The sequence below is a fragment of the Geotrypetes seraphini genome, chromosome 16, assembly GCF_902459505.1.
Source record: "Geotrypetes seraphini chromosome 16, aGeoSer1.1, whole genome shotgun sequence".
Classification (NCBI taxonomy): domain Eukaryota; kingdom Metazoa; phylum Chordata; class Amphibia; order Gymnophiona; family Dermophiidae; genus Geotrypetes; species Geotrypetes seraphini.
In genome coordinates this window covers 35970379-35991886 of record NC_047099.1, presented here as the reverse complement: position 1 = coordinate 35991886, position 21508 = coordinate 35970379, and the positions used below count along the sequence as shown (strand labels likewise).

At 44.4% G+C, this 21508-nt stretch overlaps 1 protein-coding gene across 2 annotated transcripts in view; it reads right to left on the bottom strand.

The window, feature by feature from the left end:
* Positions 1-339: 339 nt before the first annotated feature.
* The window catches only part of LOC117350831 (methanethiol oxidase-like), a 41195-nt gene continuing 20026 nt past the window's right edge, over positions 340-21508 (bottom strand). For both annotated transcript variants that reach the window (XM_033925484.1, XM_033925483.1), the window contains exons 3-12: positions 17110-17222; positions 16751-16936; positions 16208-16325; positions 15904-16086; positions 12701-12879; positions 12397-12475; positions 10726-10847; positions 10459-10545; positions 904-1022; positions 340-814 (exon numbers count right to left, since the gene is read on the bottom strand). In XM_033925484.1, the coding sequence (XP_033781375.1) occupies positions 652-814; positions 904-1022; positions 10459-10545; positions 10726-10847; positions 12397-12475; positions 12701-12879; positions 15904-16086; positions 16208-16325; positions 16751-16936; positions 17110-17222 (1349 nt within the window). In that variant the 3' untranslated portion in view covers positions 340-651. The remainder of the gene's footprint in view (positions 815-903; positions 1023-10458; positions 10546-10725; positions 10848-12396; positions 12476-12700; positions 12880-15903; positions 16087-16207; positions 16326-16750; positions 16937-17109; positions 17223-21508) is intronic.

Here is a 21508-nt window from a genome sequence, read left to right as displayed (position 1 = left end):
ATGAATGTATGATGCAAACATTGAGTGACAAATGTCCATCATTCGCCACAGTGAAGAAGTTGGTATGCAAACTTTCAGCGTGGAGATTTAGAGACCGAAGATGGTTTCTAAGTTTCATCTTAACCAATCCATTGTTCTGCCTGCATTCTGCCTGCTACCGCAGGCTTCACCGACAGGACAGGGGTGGGGCTAGGGGTCCTCTTGTGTTGTTGTTTTTTTTAAGAGGAAATCTGGTAACCGTATAATAATACCATCTCTAAGTCTGTGTACGAACTGGAAAGCACCAGATTTCCTCCAGCTGGTAGTTTTCTGCTTAAATTTCAGACAAGACATCAAACATAGGTAGCAGAAGAGTTTATTATCTCTAGTTAGAAAGATTTTTTAATTGTAATTAAGTGCTCTAGTACTCACTTTCTCTGGACTGCTGCCTGCTCACTTGATTTCTAGCAGGAGGTTTAAAAGGAGACCTGCAAAAGGCACCATGAAGCCACAAGGAATGTGATCCTAGCAGCTAATTGTATAATCGATGGTGCACCTGACATTACAATAGTGAAATGCCACAGAAGGAACTTCCTGAGTAAGAGTGCACAGAAAATAAAAGTCATTAAAGCAAAGTTTGAAACCACTTAAATCTTCCCACAGCTGTGCACTTTAGATCCAGATATCAGAGGAGCAGTCCCCCCCGGGGTAGCGAATCTCATGGGCCAGTACTGGGCCTTCAGGTTCTTTTCCAAAATCCACCATGAAATTCTTATTAATCACCAGGCCTCCTTTCTCAGTGTCCACGTCAATCTGCACCATGACTGAGCCATGCCTACAATTAGTCAGAGAGAGACCACGTTAAGTTTCTCCTAGACTCTCAATTTCATCCTACACATGTTGGTGCAGTACACATTATCTTACTTGATAAGTTCTGGGTAGAACTGTTTGTCCCAACCGCTGTAGAGGGAGGTCGAAGCGTACAGCCTTTTCCCATCCAAACTCAACTGGATCATCTGTGCTGCACCCTGTACCTCCGTTCCCTGTATAAAAAACAAGAAAACCTGAGTCATTTCAGAGGTGTAGCTCCCTGTAGCTGTGGCATACCTAGCATATGTGACACCTGGGGGCCAGTCATTTTTTGACACCCCCAGCATCTATATGAAAAACAATCCAGAAATTGCACAAGGGTGTACCTAGGAAAAGGCAGCACCTTATATACTCACCCACTGTAAAACTAAACAAGCCAGACTAGTACAGATTGATCCTGCACAGTCAATGCTAACAGCAGCAGGAAAGCACAGTTACTTACCGTAACAGGTGTTATCCAGGGACAGCAGGCAGATATTCTTGACTGATGGGTGACGGCACCGACGGAGCCCCGGTACGGACAATTTTAGAGTGATCTCACTCTAAGAACTTTTAGAAAGTTCTAGCTCGGCCGCACCGCGCACGCGCGAGTGCCTTCCCGCCCGACAGAGGCGCGCGGTCCCTCAGTTAGTATAAGCCAGCTAAGAAGCCAACCCGGGGAGGTGGGTGGGACGCAAGAATATCTGCCTGCTGTCCCTGGATAACACCTGTTACGGTAAGTAACTGTGCTTTATCCCAGGACAAGCAGGCAGCTATTCTTGACTGATGGGTGACCTCCAAGCTAACAAAAAGAGGGATGGAGGGAAGGTTGGCCATTAGGAAAACAAATTTTGCAAAACAGATTGGCCGAAGTGACCATCCCTTCTGGAGAATGTATCCAGACAATAATGAGATGTAAAAGTGTGAACTGAGGACCAAGTAGCAGCCTTGCAGATTTCCTCAATAGGAGTGGAACGGAGGAAAGCTACAGATGCTGCCATTGCTCTGACTTTATGGGCTGTGACAGAACCTTCCAGTGTCAGTCCGGTCTGAGCATAACAGAATGAAATGCACGCTGCAAGCCAATTAGACAACGTACGTTTAGAAACAGGACGTCCCAATTTATTCGGATCAAAGGACAGAAAGAGTTGGGGAACTGATCTGTGGGGTTTCGTACGCTCCAGATAGTAAGCAAGAGCCCTTTTACAATCCAAAGTATGCAGAGCTTGTTCCCCAGAATGAGAATGAGGTTTTGGAAAGAAAACAGGTAAAACAATGGATTGGTTGAGATGAAATTCAGAAACAACCTTGGGGAGAAACTTTGGATGTGTACGCAGAACCACCTTGTCATGGTGAAAAACCGTAAAAGGTGGATCTGCAACCAGTGCATGAAGCTCACTGACCCTCCTGGCAGAGGTAATGGCAATAAGAAAAAGCACCTTCCAAGTGAGAAATTTGAAAGGAGAGGTAGCTAAAGGTTCAAATGGAGGTTTCATTAAAGCGGAAAGAACCACATTGAGATCCCAGATAACCGGAGGGGCTTTAAGAGGTGGTTTCACATTGAAAAGCCCACGCATGAACCTGGATACCAGGGGATGAGCTGAAAGAAGTTTTCCATGGACTGGCTCATGAAAAGCTGCAATGGCACTGAGGTGGACCCTGATGGAAGAGGACTTCAGGCCAGAATCAGACAAAGAAAGAAGATAATCCAACAACGTCTCCACCGCTAGGGAAGTGGGATCAAGATGATGAAGAAGACACCAGGAAGAAAACCTCGTCCACTTTTGATGGTAACATTGTAGAGTGGCTGGTTTCCTGGAGGCATCCAGAATGGAACGAACGGGCTGAGACAAAAGAGTATCAGTCGAGTTCAGCCCGAGAGATACCAAGCCATCAGGTGTAGAGACTGGAGGTTGGGATGCAGAAGGGTTCCCTGCTGTTGCGTAAGCAGAGAAGGAAACAGAGGAAGAAGAAAAGGTTCCCTGGAACTGAGTTGAAGTAGAAGGGAGAACCAATGTTGCCTGGGCCACCTCGGAGCAATCAGAATCATGGTGGCTCGTTCCCTCTTGAGCTTGAACAAGGTTCTCAACATGAGAGGTAGAGGAGGGAAGGCGTACAGGAACAGATTCGACCAGTCGAGGAGAAAAGCATCTGCTGTGAGACGGTGTGGAGAGTAAAGTCTTGAGCAGAAACGGGGCAGCTGGTGATTGTGAGGAGCTGCAAAGAGGTCTATCTGAGGAGTGCCCCATTGAGTGAAGATAGACTGTAGAGTTACAGGGTCGAGTGTCCACTCGTGAGGCTGGAGAATTCTGCTGAGTTTGTCCGCTAATGAATTCTGTTTCCCCTGAATGTAAATAGCTTTCAGGAAGAGATGATGATCTATGGCCCAATTCCAGATCTTCTGGGCTTCCTGGCATAACAGGCGAGAGCCTGTCCCACCCTGTTTGTTGATGTAGTACATCGCAACCTGATTGTCTGTGCACAACAGAAGGACCTGAGGAAAGAGAAGGTGTTGAAAGGCCTTGAGGGCGTAAAACATCGCTCTGAGTTCCAGGAAATTGATTTGATGCTTCTTTTCCTGGGCTGACCAAAGACCCTGAGTCTGGAACTCGTTCAAGTGAGCTCCCCATGCGTACAGAGAGGCGTCGGTGGTGATGACTAGTTGATGAGGAGGCTGATGGAACAGAAGACCTCTGGATAGATTTGAGGATACCAACCACCATTGCAGAGACTGACGAAGAGATGATGTCACAGATATGTGTCGTGAGCAAGAGTCCGACGCTTGGGACCACTGGGTCGCAAGGGTCCATTGAGGAGTGCGCAGGTGAAGACGGGCATGAGGTGTGACATGAACTGTGGATGCCATGTGTCCCAAGAGCACCATCATTTGTCTTGCTGAGATGGACGGCAGAGGAAGTACCTGGTGACATAGAGACTGAAGGGTCTGAAGCCGATTGGATGGCAGGAAAGCTCTCATGAGGAGTGTGTCCAGGATCGCTCCAATGAATTGAAGTCTCTGAGTGGGAATGATATGAGATTTGGGTAGATTGATCTCGAATCCCAGAAGTTGCAGAAACTGGATGGTTTGGTTGGTGGCCAGAAGGACCGCTTGGGCAGAAGTGTCTTTGATCAACCAATCGTCCAGGTAAGGAAATACCTGCAGGTGGTGAGAGCGCAGAAAAGCCGCCACCACAATGAGACATTTGGTGAATACCCTTGGAGATGAGGCAAGACCGAAGGGCAGCACCTTGTACTGGTAATGACAATGATTGATCATGAATCGGAGATATGGTCTTGAGGTTACATTGATCGGTATGTGAGTGTAAGCCTCTTTGAGATCGAGGGAGCATAGCCAGTCGTTTTGATTTAGAAGGGGATAAAGTATGGCTAAAGAAAGCATCTTGAATTTTTCTTTTACTAGATGAATGTTGAGATCGCGAAGGTCCAGGATGGGTCTGAGATCTCCTGTCTTTTTGGGAACTAGAAAGTAACGGGAGTAGAATCCCTGCCCCTTTTGATCTAGAGGAACTTCCTCTATAGCGTTCAGAAGGAGGAGGGATTGGACCTCCTGAATAAGGAGGGCTGATTGAGGACTGTTCAAAGCAGACTCTTTTGGCAGGCTTTGAGGTGGGAGAGTCTGAAAGTTGAGAGAGTAGCCGTGGCGGATGATGTTGAGGACCCATTGGTCCGAAGTGATTACTTCCCACCGGCTGAAGAACAGAGAAAGTCGACCTCCTATTGGTTGAGGCAGGAGAACAGGAACAGGGATACTGGCTATACTGCGGAGAAAGAAGTCAAAAGGGCTGTGACTTCTGCTGAGGAGGTTGTTTCGCAGGTTGCTGCTGTTGCTGCTGTCGGGGAGGCTGACGTTGCTGTTGCCTCTGACGTCGAGGTTGTTGAGCAGTGGTAGGCAATGGACGGGCTGTGAAACGGCGTTGATAAGCCGATTGCTGCCTGTATGGTCTCGGTGGAGGAGGCTTCTTTTTATTCTTGAGCAGGGTATCCCAGCGCGTCTCATGAGCCGAGAGCTTTTGGGTGGTAGAGTCCATGGAATCCCCAAAGAGCTCATCCCCTAGGCATGGGGCGTTGGCTAACCGATCTTGATGGTTAACATCAAGCTCGGATACCCGAAGCCAGGCCAAACGGCGCATAGCCACCGACATAGCTGTCGCTCTGGATGTAAGTTCAAAGGTGTCATATATGGACCTAACCATAAACTTACGAAGTTGGAATAGAGACGACAAGCAGGAGTGAAAAGATGGATGTTTTCTTGAAGGAAGATACTTCTCGAAGGAAGCCATGGTGGTAAGGAGATGCTTTAAATAAAAAGAAAAATGAAAAGCATAATTACTAGCTCTATTTGCTAACATAGCGTTTTGGTAGAGCCTCTTACCGAATTTATCCATGGCCCTTCCTTCTCTGCCAGGAGGGACAGATGCATATACACTGGCTCCTGAAGTCTTTTTAAGGGTGGATTCGACAAATAAGGATTCGTGTGGAAGTTGAGGCTTGTCGAACCCAGGAATGGGAATTACCTTGTATAGAGAATCCAGTTTACGTGGGGCCCCTGGAACAGTTAAAGGAGTCTCTAAATTTTTATAGAAAGTTTCCCTCAAGATGTCATGAAGGGGAAGCTTCAAAAATTCCTTTGGAGGCTGATCAAAATCAAGGGCATCCAAAAAAGCTTTAGACTTTTTGGATTCAGCCTCCAAAGGAATGGACAAAGACTCACACATCTCTTTCAAGAAATTGGAGAAAGAGGAAGTGGTCTGCTTGGAGGATGGGTCAGGGAGAGCCGAATCCTCCTCCTCTGAGGAACATTCTCCTTCAGAAAGAAAGGGTTCCTCTGAGTCCCCCCACAGATCAGGGTCTCTGACATGGGAAGAATGGTCCCGAGACTCAGGTGTCGATGTTTGCATGTGTCGGGTTTTGCGTACCGACTTACCCGACCTCATCGATACCGAGTCAGGCGATGTTATCGGTCGCACCGGTGCCGAAGTCTGTACCGATTGATGGTGAGCTGTCGGCTCCGGTGCAAGGACTGGCATCGATACCGATGAAGTTAGGTGAAGCGGTATCGAGACAGTAGAAGCAGGTAAAACAGGTTCGACAACCGGTACCGACACGGGTTGATGTACAACCGGTACCGATGGCTCGGTGCGGACTGGCACCGGAAGGTTCGGTGTCATTATAGCAGGAAGGAGTCGTTCTAATTGCTCCTTAAGCTGCACATGAAGGATGGCCGTAATGCGGTCATCGAGGGATGGCACCGGTACCGCTTTTTTCTTCTGCGGTACCTGCGGTGCCGCTCTACGCCCCGGAGATGAGGAGCCCGATGTCGAGGGACTCACCTCAATAGGGGCGGAGCGCTTCCGCTGGCGTCTAACCGGCGGCAGGACTGGGCTCACTGCACTCGAGGCCGGAAGACGTTCCAGCGGGGAAGGCTTCTTAGCCGGCTTACCTGACTGTTGGGATGCCGGTGTGGAATCACGCGGCGTCGAAGACGAGGGTGCCGACTGAAGCGGTGCCGAAGCCGGAGTCGAAGGAACGGGGTCGGACATCTCGGCACCGAATAACAAACGCTGTTGAATTAAGCGATTTTTTAATGTTCTTTTCTTTAAAGTAGCACAGCGGGTGCAAGAAGAGGCCTGATGCTCAGGACCCAAACACTGCAAGCACCAGTTGTGTGGGTCCGTGAGAGATATAGGCCTAGCACACCGCTGGCACTTTTTAAAACCCGGTTGAGGGGGCATGAAAGGGAAAACGGCTTCCGCCAAATCGAAGGCCGAGGCTTCGATGGTGGCAGAAGGCCCCGCCGGGGAAAAACCGAAATTGAAGAAAAAAGAAGTTTTTTTTTTTTTTTTTTTTACCAAAATAAAAGTAAAGTAATAAAAGAAAGTAATAAAGTCAAAAGTTTACGCGAGCGGGAAGGCAAGTTATAAAAAAATTTCAACAGCCGTTGAAAACGCGTCTTCTTAGCTCCGCGGAAACTAAGAAACTGAGGGACCGCGCGCCTCTGTCGGGCGGGAAGGCACTCGCGCGTGCGCGGTGCGGCCGAGCTAGAACTTTCTAAAAGTTCTTAGAGTGAGATCACTCTAAAATTGTCCGTACCGGGGCTCCGTCGGTGCCGTCACCCATCAGTCAAGAATAGCTGCCTGCTTGTCCTGGGATAATGTGAGCGCTGGACTCCCCAGGATAGAAGGCAAATAAGTCCATTAAGCCCATCCAGTTTGCCCAAGGTCACAGACCCAGCTGATATATTTCATTTGCTGCCTAAATTCTAAGGATGCTCAGGGCTAAATGTGCCTTTATGTTTCCTTGGCTAGTGTCATGATTGTTGCAGCTGTTTGGGTCTTACCACATCTGGGTACATAGAACCGACTTTTCAGCCATCATGCTCTGGCTCTCTTCACACCCTGAAGCATGATGGCTAAAATGTCAGTTCTCCCTACCCAGATGTGGCGAGACCCAGACCACTGCAAGAATCGTGATCCTCAGGGGGTTTTGTGTTGTGAGTTTTTCATCTGTTTAATCTTTCGTATTGTTTGCATTGTAAGCTTTGTAGATAGTGCTGAGTAAAAATATTTTAACTATATAGATACATAAACAGGGCTTATCTTAGGCCTTTCTTGAACTTTCCCCTGTATTCATCGCCTTCCCCACCCTTAGAGGCTCTTCTGTGCATCTCTGAAGAGATGTCTCTATTGTATCTCCTCTCTCAGAATGTACACACTCTATTTAAATCCATCCTTGTTGTTTCAGAGAATTTGTAGGAAGACTGGTAGCATCCACAACCGAAGATGTCATGGGCAGCAGGTCTACTTCTCCAACAGAATGGTATGATAGGCGTTTAGAGAAGCGTGCTGACCTGGGCCATGTGCCCCGATGTATTGTAACATTTCAAACCATAGTATCCAGGACTAGAAAAAGTCCAAGAATCCTCTGAACATTGCATCACACTTCACTCCCAATCACTCAGCTGCCAATGGGTCAGATTTTCAGTATATCCTTAATGAATACACCAATTACCTCTACAGTGTGGAAATCTCTCTCATTATCCTGAAAAGGGGAGAGTGTGGCACAGTGGTTAAAGCTCAAACCATACAAGCAAAAATGAGCAAAATGATGTGTGATGTGCTTTCAACTTTGGTCTCCAGATGACTATCTCTTTATTTGAGTCATAAGAGCACTGGTTTACAGCATTGTTATTTTTGTAGTTTCCTTCAAATACCTTAAAGGTTTGCATTGCACAAAGCTTTTATCCTAATCAAATATCAAACAAGGAGATTTTTTATGCCAATGATTTAATCTTACCCCGTGATAGCCTCCATTTTTTCATGACTTTTGTTGTTTGGTTGGTGGAGGAGGGGCTCTGAGGCTTTTTCCTACCTCAAAGTGATTTTCTCAGGGAAAACAATTAATGTGATGCAACTTGGTTGTTTGAAGGAAACCTCATTAACACGTGATTGTGCTTCCGAGGGTCTCTGTATGTGTGGCATGGTTTATATGTTTGCTGTGCTATTAAATTTTTGAGAGTGTGGTTTGACAGTGGTTAAAGCTACACTCTCAGCACCCTGAGGGTGTGGATTCAAACCCACGCTGCTCTTTGTAACCCTGGGCAAGTTTACGGTCCGGAATATACTTTTGAAAAGAGGCCACCTGTTGAATGAGATGTTTCAGGTAAAAAGAGAAATGAAACGCGTAATTACCTGAACGGTTGGCCAACATCGCATTTTGGTAAAGACGTTTCCCAAATTTATCCATGGCCTTGCCCTCTCTGCCAGGAGGGACAGAGGCATATACACTAGCTCCCGTAGATTTCTTCAGGGTCGACTCCACCAGCAGAGACTCATGGGGAAGTTGGTGTTTGTCAAACCCTGGAATAGGAATCACTTTATAAAGTGACTCCAGTTTCCTAGGGGCTCCTGGAATTGTTAGAGAAGTTTCCAAATTTTTGTAAAAAGTTTCCCTCAAGATGTCATGGAGGGATAAGTTCAAAAACTCTTTGGGAGGTTGGTCAAAATCCAAAGCATCGAGAAATGCCTTGGATTTTTTAGAGTCAGATTCTAGAGGAATTAAAAGGGTGTCTGACATCTCCTTTAGGAACTTGGTGAAGGAGGAGTGCTCTGGCTTACTAGCAGGATCCTGCACCGATGGGTCATCCTCATCAGACGAATAATCTTCCTTGGTACCGAGGGGATCGTCAGAGTCATCCCACAAGTCAGGGTCCCGTACCGATTGAAGACGGCCCTGAGAAAGGGGAGTGGAGGATTCGGTATGCTTGGTCTTGCGTACCGATTTCCCTGAACGTGTGGATACCGTACCTGGTGACTACACAGCGGTACGGGTGTCAGAGAACGGTACCGGATCAGAAGCCGAGTAAGCAGTACGCCGAAGCGACTTCGGCTCTGCCGACAGAACAGGCATAGATATAGATTTTTGCAGTGCCGATAATGTCGATGCTGATAAAAGAGGCTGATCGACAATCGGCACCGAAGGCTCAGTAGGTACCGACACTGGAAGGTTCGGAGTCAGTAGAGCCGGGAGCAATTGTTGCAGTTGCTCCTTAAGTTGGACCTGTAGGATGGAGGCAATACGCTCATCCAGAGTCGGTCCCGATGGCACCGGTACCGCTTTTTTCTTGCTTGGTACCTGCGGTGCAGCTCGACGCTCAGGCGAAGTCGATGCCGATGAAGAGGCAGTAACTTCAATGGGAGCGGAGCGCTTACGGGGCCGGCGCGCAGTCTGCAGGACTTGGCTCACTGCATGCTCGACTGGCGGCCCGAGAACAGTAGGGGAAGGCTTCTTAGCCGGCTTACCTACGGGATGCGACACCGGCGATGGATCTTGCGGTGTCGACACTACCGGTGTCGACTTGGAGGAAGTTGCAGGAGTCGATACCGGTGGAACTTCCATAGCGGTGCCGAAAAGGATCCGCTGCTGTATTTGCCGATTTTTTAAAGTTCTATTTTGAAGAGAACTACAGCGGGTGCAAGTCTCTGCCCTATGGTCCGGACCCAGACACTGCAGGCACCACTTGTGCGGGTCGGATAATGATATAGGGCGCGCACACCGCTGACACTTTTTAAAACCCGGTGAAGGGGGCATGAAGGGAAAAACGGCCGTAGCAAAATCGAAGCCCGAGGCTTCGATGGTGCCAACAGGCCCCGCCAGGGCCGACCGAAAAAAAAATCGAAAAAAAGTGATTTTTTTTTTTTTTGAACACAAACTAAATAAAATAAGAAAGAGAACAATTCTCGAAGGAAAAAACGCGTGAGCGGGAAGGCAAGTAACAATAAAAAAAATTTCCAACAGCCGTTGGAAACACGCGTCTTCTTAGCTCCGTGGAAACTAAGAAACTGGGGACCGCGCGCCTTCGTCGGGCGGGAAGGCACTCGCGCACACGCGGTGCGGCCTAACTAGAACTTTCTAAGTTCTTAGAGTGCAATCACTCTAAAATTGTCCGTACCAGGGCTCCGTCGGTGCCGTCACCCATCAGTCAAAAATATGCTGCCTGCTTGTCCTGGGATAAATAAAATATATCTCTCATTATCTTGAAAATCTGGCCCACTGAAGACTCTTGAAGACTGACAACCTAGGTTCTAGCATGATCGAGAGCCTGTCACTCACCTTAATAATGAGAGGCTCTGGCTGGGAATCTTCCTCTCCCACTACAACGACTGGTCCTCCCTTCACAATACTGCCTCCCACAAACACCTGCAACACATAACCAGACACAAGGTCAGCGTTCTCCATTCCCCTGTGCATAAGAGACTACAGGACATGACCACCACCAAGAGGCCTTCTAGCCTGTCTGAAGCTTCTCTAGAGCAATCCCATATTAATGCATGGTCTTCCAGACATCTGTTGTCCCTCCCCCAGACCTAATTGGCTCACCTGCCCCACCAGCTTTGGATTCTTGGTGTCTGATATATCATATTGTCGAACATCTCCATGCAGCCAGTTACTGAAGTAGAGGAAATGGTCATCCAGCGAGAGCAAGATATCCGTGATGAGACCTGCATGGGGTGAGGCAAGGCATCAAGGTTTGTAATTGGGAAACCACTCTAGGACAGGAGGGGTCTAAAGCAAGCCTCTGGATCCTGAAAGGGTCCTTGTGCAATTCAAGGGCAGGTCCAGGTTTCAGAAGTTCTGTGTATGCAATCCTGTGATGTTGCACACAGCCTTCATTCTGGTGCAACCTACTGGTATAAGGCCAACCTCAACTGTTCCAAAAGGAGGGACCTATAGATCTTGTCCTGCCCTCTCTTCTCAAGCAGAGTCAAGGGCAGAAAGCCTTCTTGGAAGCTAAAATTGAAGAGGACGATACTCAAATGATTTATGTTTCTAACTGGGCCTTTGAAAATGTCCTAGGGTTGAGGTGCCTAGTGATATTTTGAGCAGGAATGTAAACTCCTGAAAAGAGAATGGTAACAGGGGTGGATTTAGGGGAGCCGAAAAAAAGTTAGGAGCTTAGCACCGATTTTCAACACATTTATAAATCTAAGCAAATGAGCAGCACGCTTAAAATTATGTAACTTTTAAGCCCCTAAATTAAGCTGAAAAATGAAGTGCCTACGTTTGGCTAAAAGTAGGGCTCAAATTCATCTGGTCGATATTCAAAACAATTTAACCAGCTGCTGACCAATTAAATCGCTTATTCAGGGCTATCTACTCATTTTCAGTGACATATTACCGGTTATTGCCGCTGAAAATTAGTGGTTAGTACCTAAAGGGTAAAATGAAAACTGGTCTTTCTGGAGGTCTTCTGGGCGCAGCCCTTTCCTGCATAAATGGGACCATATGAATCGCAGCCCTATCTTTATGCAGAAACCGATAGCCACTTAAGTTTTCAATATCGACTTAAGCCAGTTTCTGTGAAGCTGGCTGTTTAATGCCAAAGCCCAGACATGGCCAGACAATGAATACCCGGGAATAACACTGGGGGCAGTTAGCAAAACATTCACTGCCACCGCTGGCTGATTATTGAGCCCCAGGATTCAAATTTACGAGCTCAGAATTTTACTAAATATTATGGTCGACGTGACACATCTAACGTTTGCCTACACTGAATACATCCATCATTATGCACCTAATGAAATCCACAGAACGCATCAACTCCAGATGGGTCACAGCACAATTTGAATGGCCTAAACCCTCCTCTACCAGTTTTAAAATCATCTCATAACCACTTCATACAGCAACATCTCACCAGCCGTGTGAAAAGTCTATGTAGCAAATTTTTTTTTCCCAAATCTTTATTCATTTTTTCATCGTATTATATCAATTAAATCATATACATTACTTGAAATTTCCTATATACCATCTTAAATTCATAAAATATCTCCCTCCCTCACCCACCCTTTTCACAATTAAGCGATCAATCAAGAAAAATATTAAACTTGAACTTGAACCTTTTAGTCAAATGCATAAAAAGAAAGTAACACTACAGCTGGCAAATGTTCAGTGAAGCAGAGTCACTTTTCTCTCTCTCTCCTCACCTAAACCAAAGACTTGGTCTTAAAAAAACGATTTCTGTGGAGAAACTTTCTGTCTAAAGCCACTTACTTGGCATCTCTGGCAGCATCCAGCCTTCAACCTTCTTGTTTGGCACCTGGATCACTTTCTCTGCAGCCCACTTTCCTTCCTGGTTACAAGGAAACAAGAAAATCTCTTAGGCACCGCTGCAGAAGCTCTACATGGAACCCTGAGAGCCTGGAAGCTACAGGTATTCACAGATAAAGTGTAAGGAAGGTCCACATTCTGAAGGACACCTCCACAGTCCACAAGGAAACCTCAGTAGAACAATCCCTATTCAGGACTGGCAGTGCCAAGAAAACATTAAATTTGACAGGGCACTTTGCATTCTTACCTGCGTCTTATAGAAACGGAAGATGGAGCCACCCAGTGCACAGCCAACAAAACCCTCTGAAGCATCTGGGTCATGTAGGAAGCGAATCTCTAGTGGGATGGTTCCTTCTCCGAGGTCAATTGACTGGATCCGGGTGTGCTTGGCCCAGTCCCAAACATGAAGGTGACGGCCATAGTGTCCTGCAAAACATCTCTGCAGGTCAGTTGTGATTACGGGAGCACCCCTGTGCCTAGTCAGCATGCCTAGCCATTCTAGTACTGAGGTGGAAGGCTGTGTGCATTGCACACTTGGGTCTAAGGTAGCAAGAAATAAAATCCCTGTATCGTTAGACAGTCAGTAAAACAGCTGAGGCAATAGACCAGAATTGCTGCTAATGCTACGAATTACCTGGATAAATACTGAAATACTGAAATAAATGAAGGAAGCCCTCAGAATGTTTCTTCACTCAATTCAGTGTCCTTTCAATTGAGGACAGGAGTGACAACTTCAATTTTTCTTCAATGGCCAAACAGGTGAAAATATACTGTAAATCAGTGGCGTCATCTTAACTCCAAGTGTCTCTTAAGACAAAGTTCTGAAACAATTCAGTAAGAAATATTTATTTGATTTTTTAGCCCATCCTCCCAAAGGAGCTCAAAATGGGTTGCAGTCTATCTAATGTACCTGGGGCAGTGGAGGATTAAGTGAATTGTCCAAGGTCACAAGGAGAAGTATGGGGTTTGAACCTACACAGAGAATGACATGGGGACAGAATATATGCCTGCCTCCGCAGAAAACCTCGAGGAACCATCCTGTGTCATTCTTAGTGTCTATCTCAACCTCAGTCCTTCTACATCCGCATTCTTCAATGCAAGGCTTAAGGGTCAGTGGCTGAGCCCATTCATACTCTGATTCTTCTCTCTCTCTTTAAAGAATGACAGGGGATGATTTCCCGCGGTTAACTGCGGGGATGGGGCAGGGACAAATTCTGTCCCCACGACATTCTCTTAGAGGGTGCTGAGGCTGTAGCTCGAACCACTACACCACACACTCCTCACTCATCTTTGATGTTTGCCTATGTTCTTAATAAAAATGTAGTCATATTGACTGTGAAGATTGCCCCTTTAAACGTCAAACATGCCTAACCTGTCCTCAATTGAAAGGACGCTGAATTGAATGAGTGCTTCTTCCATTTATTTCAATATTTATCTAGATCAGTGGTTGTTAAACCAGTCCTGGGGGACCCCCAACCAGTCGGGTTTCAAAATTTCCCTAATGAATATGCATGAGGAACATTCACGTCTGTAACCTCTATTATATGCAAATGTACCTTATGCATATTCATTAGGGATATCTTGAAACCTAACTAGCTGGGGGTCCCCCAGGACAAGTTTAAGAACCACTGATCTAAATAGTTCATAGCTTTAACAACAATAGTGGTCTACTGTTTGATTGCATCTAAAGGCTGGAGGAGTTTGACTAAGATACACGGCCCTGGATGTGGAAAAAATGGAATGCAACAGGACTGGCTTTAAGAATCTGTTCCTTCAGTACAGCAATAGGAATGTAAGTGAAGTTTTGGGAATGTGTTTTCAGCTTACTTATTTAGGTATTGGATTAAATAATGGTTAGGACTTTCAATCTTATTATTGGAGTTCTTAGTGTTTAAATATAGAGGTTTAGATTTGTTTTAAAGATGGTAATTTCTGAAATTTCTAAAGTGATTACGAATATGTTCATAAGCTCCTTATTCTGTTTACTTTGAATGTTTCCTATAAGTAAATCAACAACTCAAACGATTTGGTTAAACCCCAAGATCAAAGTTGGCGGTTTTAAAATCATCTGGAAACATTGGATGATAGCAGGTATTCGTATTTTGGATGATGTAATAAAAATGGTAAATTGCTGGAGTTTTCACAATTGCAACATAAATTTGATCTTAATAAATCACAATATTTTAGATGGTTGCAATTGAAGCAATCCATTCAGGCAGGGTTCCCTGAATGGAAAAATCTTACTAATTATCATAGTTTGGAATTCTTGTGTTTCCAGATGGATTCAATAGGTCATGAAGCCGCACAGTGGTATAAATTAATATCTGGATTTGTAAATAAAAAACCAAAAAATGGTCTTAGAGACATTTGGAGCATTGAGATAAAGCATCAAATTAATGCATCTCAATGGTCATGACTTTGGTCTTGGAGGTTAAAATGTACGGTGTCAGCATCTATGAGACAAACTTGGTTTTTTCTTCTGCATAGAGCTTTTTGGACCCCTGTTCGTTTACAAAAGATAGATAGCTCTAAGTCTAATAGATGCTGGCACTGTCATGTTGAAGTCGGGACATTAGACCATCTTTTATTCTTTTGTCCATTTATTTTATCATTCTGGAAATCAATTTGGCCTCAAATTAATAGGATGTTAGAAAATCCGGTAGCCTTGACATATGATACTATATTATTTGGAACAACTATGAGAGCAAGAAGCCAAATTTCGTCAAGTAATAACAAACTTCTTTTTATTTTAACTGGAATAGCAATACAACAAATAACATACAACTGGAAAAAACATGACAGGTTAAATTACAATTTCTGGTGGAATTCTGTATGTTATATATACAAAATGGAACTTGCTATTGCAACACAAAAAGGATATGTGAGTAAATTTCATAAAATCTGGGGACCATTAACAGATTTTTGTAAAGAATGATTAATTTTCCCATGATTAGATTTTTGATTAAAGGGGATTAGGGTAGGAACACATTTCTGATTATTATATAATATATCAATACTTGAATGAATATATCAACATTAGAAGAAATTTGCAATAAAACTGAATTATTGATTGGAGGGGAGGGGATGGGGGTAGGGGATTACTATATTAAATAAGAATTATATAAATTTAGAATTCTGACATAATAATATAACTTTATATTAATTTTTCTAAAGAAATGCTAACTGTGATAATAATATATGAGTTTATCAAGTGTGTATATTCAAGTTTTTATTGAGTTTATGTAAATCACTTGTTGTAACATAAGAAAATGAATAAAGATTTATAAATAAAAAAAAAACCTATAAAGCATTTATGTATTATGTATCTTTGGGCTAATGGTAATGGTTTCTCTTATTACTGAAGATAAATACAGTCTAAAAACACATGGATCCTGGTGAGATCTATCCTGGTCCCTCTAAGATCCTTAGTCTCTCTGAGAGTGGTCTTACCATCCTCCACATCTTTCGGGTTGAAGCCATTTTTTAAGGCTTTAGGGGCTCCCCATTCAGTGCTTATCATCACATTATGCCGAGGCTGATACCAGTAGTCATAGCCAAATGGGGCCGCCTCCCCTTCCTTCTCCCAGGTCCCCTTCACCTCAAAGGTCTCTCCATCCAGCAAGATAAATCCACCTGATGGGAAAGAAAAGGGACAGTCCCAGAATAAGTCATATCATGTTCAATTCATGTAACAGTTCCTAAACACCCAATTTTCATGCTCTCTGCCCCACTAAGCAGATCTCCATACTGCTACCTTTGCCATTTCCCGATGGATCCCCTATGCTGCTGATCATGATCTCTCCACTTGCCAGGCAGTGCGATGTGTGTAGATTTGCCAGGCAGCACTTCCAGATGTCTTGAGGCTCAATCATCTTGATGGAGGAAGAAAGAACATGGGTAAAAAGGAAGAAAACACATTTCATTCAGGTACAAAATATCACCCTATTATTAGAGGAGATCTGTGGTTTACACTCCCTGTTGGGCCAAATCCTGACACAAATTACTCACTCCTCCCCTCTCCTCACACATTTATCAGGGCATCTCTGAAACCCAAGCTTGGATTTTTCTATAGGTGGACAATGAGTCTTGTTTGTGTCCAAAAGTGCTCAGATTCACACCAGGGAAATTGGCAAGTGTGGCTATTTTTAAAGGATGGCACAGGAAAGTCACATTAAGCATGGACTAGAAGCTTCTCTAGTCTTCCTTTCAGGTGAGCATTCATAAGCCTTGCATATTCCAAAGTGGGGGCCAGGAAGAGCTATTTCTGTCTTCTCTTGAAGATCACACACCTGCATACCTTATGAATCCTTGGAGCTCGAGGGTTTGTCCCCACGTCTATCACATAGATACGTGAGGAGATGAGGCTGGGCAAGATTAGACGGTCCCGTTTTTTGGTGCAATCCCCATGACAGCTGCTGCAGTTATTCCAGCCAGAGTGATGGAGTTCATCATCGATATTGGGTACTTGTAAGCGATGGATCACCTAGGGGGGTTATAGAGGCATCAGTCAAAGAGCCTGGTGTTCGCTTATCATTGACTAGCTAGGTTTCCACCTACCTTTTACACCTATTCCAGCACTAAAGCCAAAGATGCTAGGAGAGGTTTAAGTGGGGATCGAGGAAAAAGAGTTAATTACAGAAGTGAGACAGAGAGTACCTTGCAATAAGTTGGAGATTTGGGATCCACGTCAACTGTAGCCAGATAATCTGCTTTTTTCACTGGTGTGTTTCTGTAGATGCAAGGCAGGTACACGATTTCTTCTCTGGGACCTTAACATGAAAGGATCATAAGATCAAAACCTACATTAAACCCCCCTTCACCCATGAAAAAAATGGATTAGTAGTCATGGAAAACTGAATGATCAATGACAGTCCTCTGCTCCATGGTACAGGTGGACACAGATCAAGCACCTCATATGTGCTGAAGTGATCATACCTAGATAATAATCTGAAGACCATTTTTTATCTTGGGCCAAAGGCTTTTGCTATGAACTTTGGAAAGCACAAATTGAGTTTTACATGGTCTCCAGTGTTTGTGTTGAGCACCTTTGGATAATTCTTTTTTTTTTTTTTTTTTTTTAATTCTTTATTTGGTTTTCATCTTACAACAAATACATATATATTAAATATTTGTCAATAAATACATCATTTGAAATTCTATCATTTATGATACCAATAGATAAAAATTTTATCCCATCCCTCCATTTCAATCTTACATTCAATCAAATATATCACATCAATAATCTTTCCTAATGAAGAGTCCCGTTGGATTGGAAAATGGCTAACGTCATTCCACTCCACAAAAAGGGATGCAGGACGGAGGCTGAGAATTATAGACCGGTGAGTCTCACATCAATAGTGAGTAAACTTATGGAAACACTAATCAAACGCCAATTGGATACGATCCTGAATGAGGAGAATCTACGAGATCCCCATCAACATGGTTTTACGAAGGGAAGGTCCTGCCAATTAAATCTGATCAGCTTCTTTGACTGGGTAACAAGAAAGCTGGATATAGGGGAGTCCCTGGACGTTGTGTACTTGGACTTCAGCAAAGCGTTTGTTAGCGTCCCACACCGCAGGTTATTGAGCAAGATGGGTTCGATGGGACTGGGTGAAACATTAACCGCATGGGTTAGGGACTGGCTTAGAGGTAGACTTCAGAGGGTAGTGGTAAATGGTACCCTCTCCGATACGACGGAGGTGATCAGCGGAGTGCCGCAGGGCTCGGTCTTGGGCCCGATCCTATTTAACATCTTCGTAAGAGACTTGGCTGAGGGGATTCGACATTATTCGCCGATGACGCCAAACTATGTGACATGGTAGGCAAACACACATTGGATGAAAGCACAGTGCCCAACAAAAGCTCAATGCCCGACAGTATGACGCAGGACCTACTCCTGCTGGAGCATTGGTCAAAGACTTGGCAACTAAGTTTCAATGCCAAAAAATGCAAGGTCATGCATCTTGGCGGCAAAAATCCATGCAGGACTTACACCCTAAATGGTGAGATCCTAGCAAGGACTGTAGCAGAACGTGACTTGGGGGTGATCATTAGCAAAAACATGAAGACTGCCAATCAAGTGGAGAAAGCTTCATCCAGGACTAGACAAATCATGGGCTGTATCCGTAGAAGTTTCGTCAGCTGTAAGCCCGAGGTCATAATGTCGTTGTACATATCCATGGTGAGACCCCATCTGGAATACTGTGTACAATTCTGGAGGCCGCATTATCAAAAAGATGTGAGGGAGTTGAGTCGGTTCAGCGAATGGCCACCAGGATGGTCTCAGGACTCAAGGATCTCCTGTATGAGGAACGACTGGGTAAGTTGCAGCTGTACTCACTCGAGGAATGCAGAGAGAGGGGAGACATGATCGAGACGTTCAAATATGTCACAGGCCGTATCGAGGTGGAAGAGGATCTCTTTTTCCTTAAAGGACCCATGGCAACAAGAGGGCATCCATTGAAAATCAGGGGCGGGAAATTTCATGGCGACACCAGAAAATATTTCTTCACCGAAAGGGTAGTTGATCGCTGGAATAATCTTCCACAACAGGTAATTGAGGCCAGCAGTGTGCCAGATTTTAAGAAAAGATGGGATTGGCATGTGGGATCTCTTCATGGAGGTAGTTAGGGGGTGGGACATTGGTATGGGCAGACTAGATGGGCTGTGGCCCTTTTCTGCAGTCAGTTTCTATGTTTCTATGAGAGAGAGAGAGAGAGGGGTATCCATCTGAGGGAGGGGGAGAGAATAGAGGAAAAGAAAAACTAGGGAAGGGAAAGGAGAGAGAGATGCCAGACCATAAAAAAGCAAGGGAAAGGTAGCCTGGTAGCGCTATAGAAATGATAAGTAGTAGTACACTTCCCCCTCAAATCCACTGTTTCAGCATCCGCGGATTCGGTTATTCGCGATTTTAAAACAAAAAAACATTTCAGGCTGGGACATTAGATCATCTTTTATTCTATTGTCCATTTATATTGTTATTTTGGAAATCGATATGGACCCAAATAAATAAGATGTTAGAAAATCCAATGGCCTTGACATATGATACTATTTTATTTGGCATGTCAATGAGAACGAAAAGTCAGATTTCTTCAAAAAACAACAAGCTTTTATTTATTTAGACTGGAGTTGCCATTCAACAGATTACATTCAAATGGAAAAATCAGAGCAGACTGAATTGCAGTTTCTGGTGGAATTCTGTATGTCATATATATAAAATGGAAAGAACATTAGCAATAGAGAGAGGATATTTTGGTAAATTTCAGGAGGTTTGGGGACCATTAACAGACTTTTGTAATGAGTAATAAACATTTTCCCATAATAAGATAATTGAAATGAAGGGATGGCAATGGGTGGGTGGGGTGGGTTTTTTTTATATTTTATTAAATCATCTGATGTATAAAATAATATATGAATATTTTTGATGTATCAGAGATGGAAAGGGTGGTTAAATTTCATGATTTCCAGATAATATTATAGCAAATCAAGTGATGTTTTACAATTTAAATGTTATTTCCTGTTACACTTGCTGTAAGTTATAAAAACGAATAAAAAATTTTTTTTTTTAATTAAATTTTGTGGGCTATTTTAAGCCCTGTAATTCCCCCCTTAAGCCTTACCTGGTGGTCTAGCGGGTTTTCGGGGCAGGAGCTGCCTTGAGCTCCCTTTCCTCTTATGGGACATTTTTCTTTTAGCGTTAAGATTTCAGTAGCAGAGAGAGCCCAATCTAAGCATCTGGTTGATGCCGACATACAAAATTAATTTATAATATTACTAGTCTTTAAGCCCGTTACATTAACGGGTGCTAGAATAGATGTATCTGTCTGTCTTTCTTTCTCTCTCTTTCTTTGGCCGCTGTCTGTCTTTCTTTCTTTCTGTCTCTCTCCTTGGCCACTTTCTGTCTGTCTGTCTTTCTTTCTGTCTCTCTCTCTCCATGGCTGCTTTCTGTCTGTCTGTCTTTCTTTCTGTCTCTCTCTCTCCATGGCTGCTTTCTGTCTGTCTGTCTTTTTTTCTTTGTCTCTCTCTCTCTTTGGCTGCTGTCTGTTTGTCTTTCAGTCTGTCTCTATGGCCCTCTGTCTGTCTGTCATTCTTTCTGTCTGTGTCTCTCTCTGGCACCCTGTCTGTCTGTCTTTCTTCCTTTCTCTCTCTCCTTGGCCGCTGTATGTCTGTCTTTTTTTTTTCTTTGTCTCTCTCTCTTTGGACACTGGCTGTCCGTCTGTCTCTCTGGACCCCTGTCTGTTTGTCATTCTTTCTGTCTGTCTCTCTCCCTGGCCCCCTATCTGCCTATCTCTCTCTGTTGTGCCATGCATTCCTGTCTCTCCATGGCCCCCTTCTGTCTCCCCCCCCCCGAGCACAGCAAGATTGCTGTCTGCCCCCCAACATATCCCTACCTCCAAAGCAGCCCCCTTTCCCTCTCCCCCTTCACTTCCCTGTGCAGCAGTAGCATAATTTTTACGTGCATGGGACACCTTGTAGCACCTGCACAACACCCTCCTGCTGTTGCTCTACTGCCAGCTATCAGAAGACAAACTGCCGCTCAAAGCACTGCATACGCCCCAAGCCAGCGCACGCACCGCAAGCTGCCCCAAGCTGGCGCATGCGCCGCAAATGGAATACAGCCACGGAGGCACACATCACGGCGGCAGGGATCATATGCGCATGCGTACTTAGGGTTTTATTATATAGGATTGTGGTGTGTTTGATTGCACTAGTGAATATTCTTCTGCTGCTCCTCTAACTTAGAAACATTAGAAGGATTATTTTTGGGAGTGTGTTACCTGGCAGAAATGAACCATTCCCGTTCTTTGCAATTCCTGCCCAGCTTTTAGGAAGCAGCTGGAAATACAATTATTTTTGCATGCAGAAGTTAATGAGATCTAGGAATGTTTGATGTCCTTTGTTGATCTATTGTACTAATGATGTTATGAATTATACAATTTATCTGGATAATCATTTTGCTTGGCTTTAGTAGCGGTATAGAAGCTTTCAATAAACAAAAATACAGCTGCTCTGTGTTTAAGTGTTCCTGTGATCCACTTTGAAGTGGCTCCCT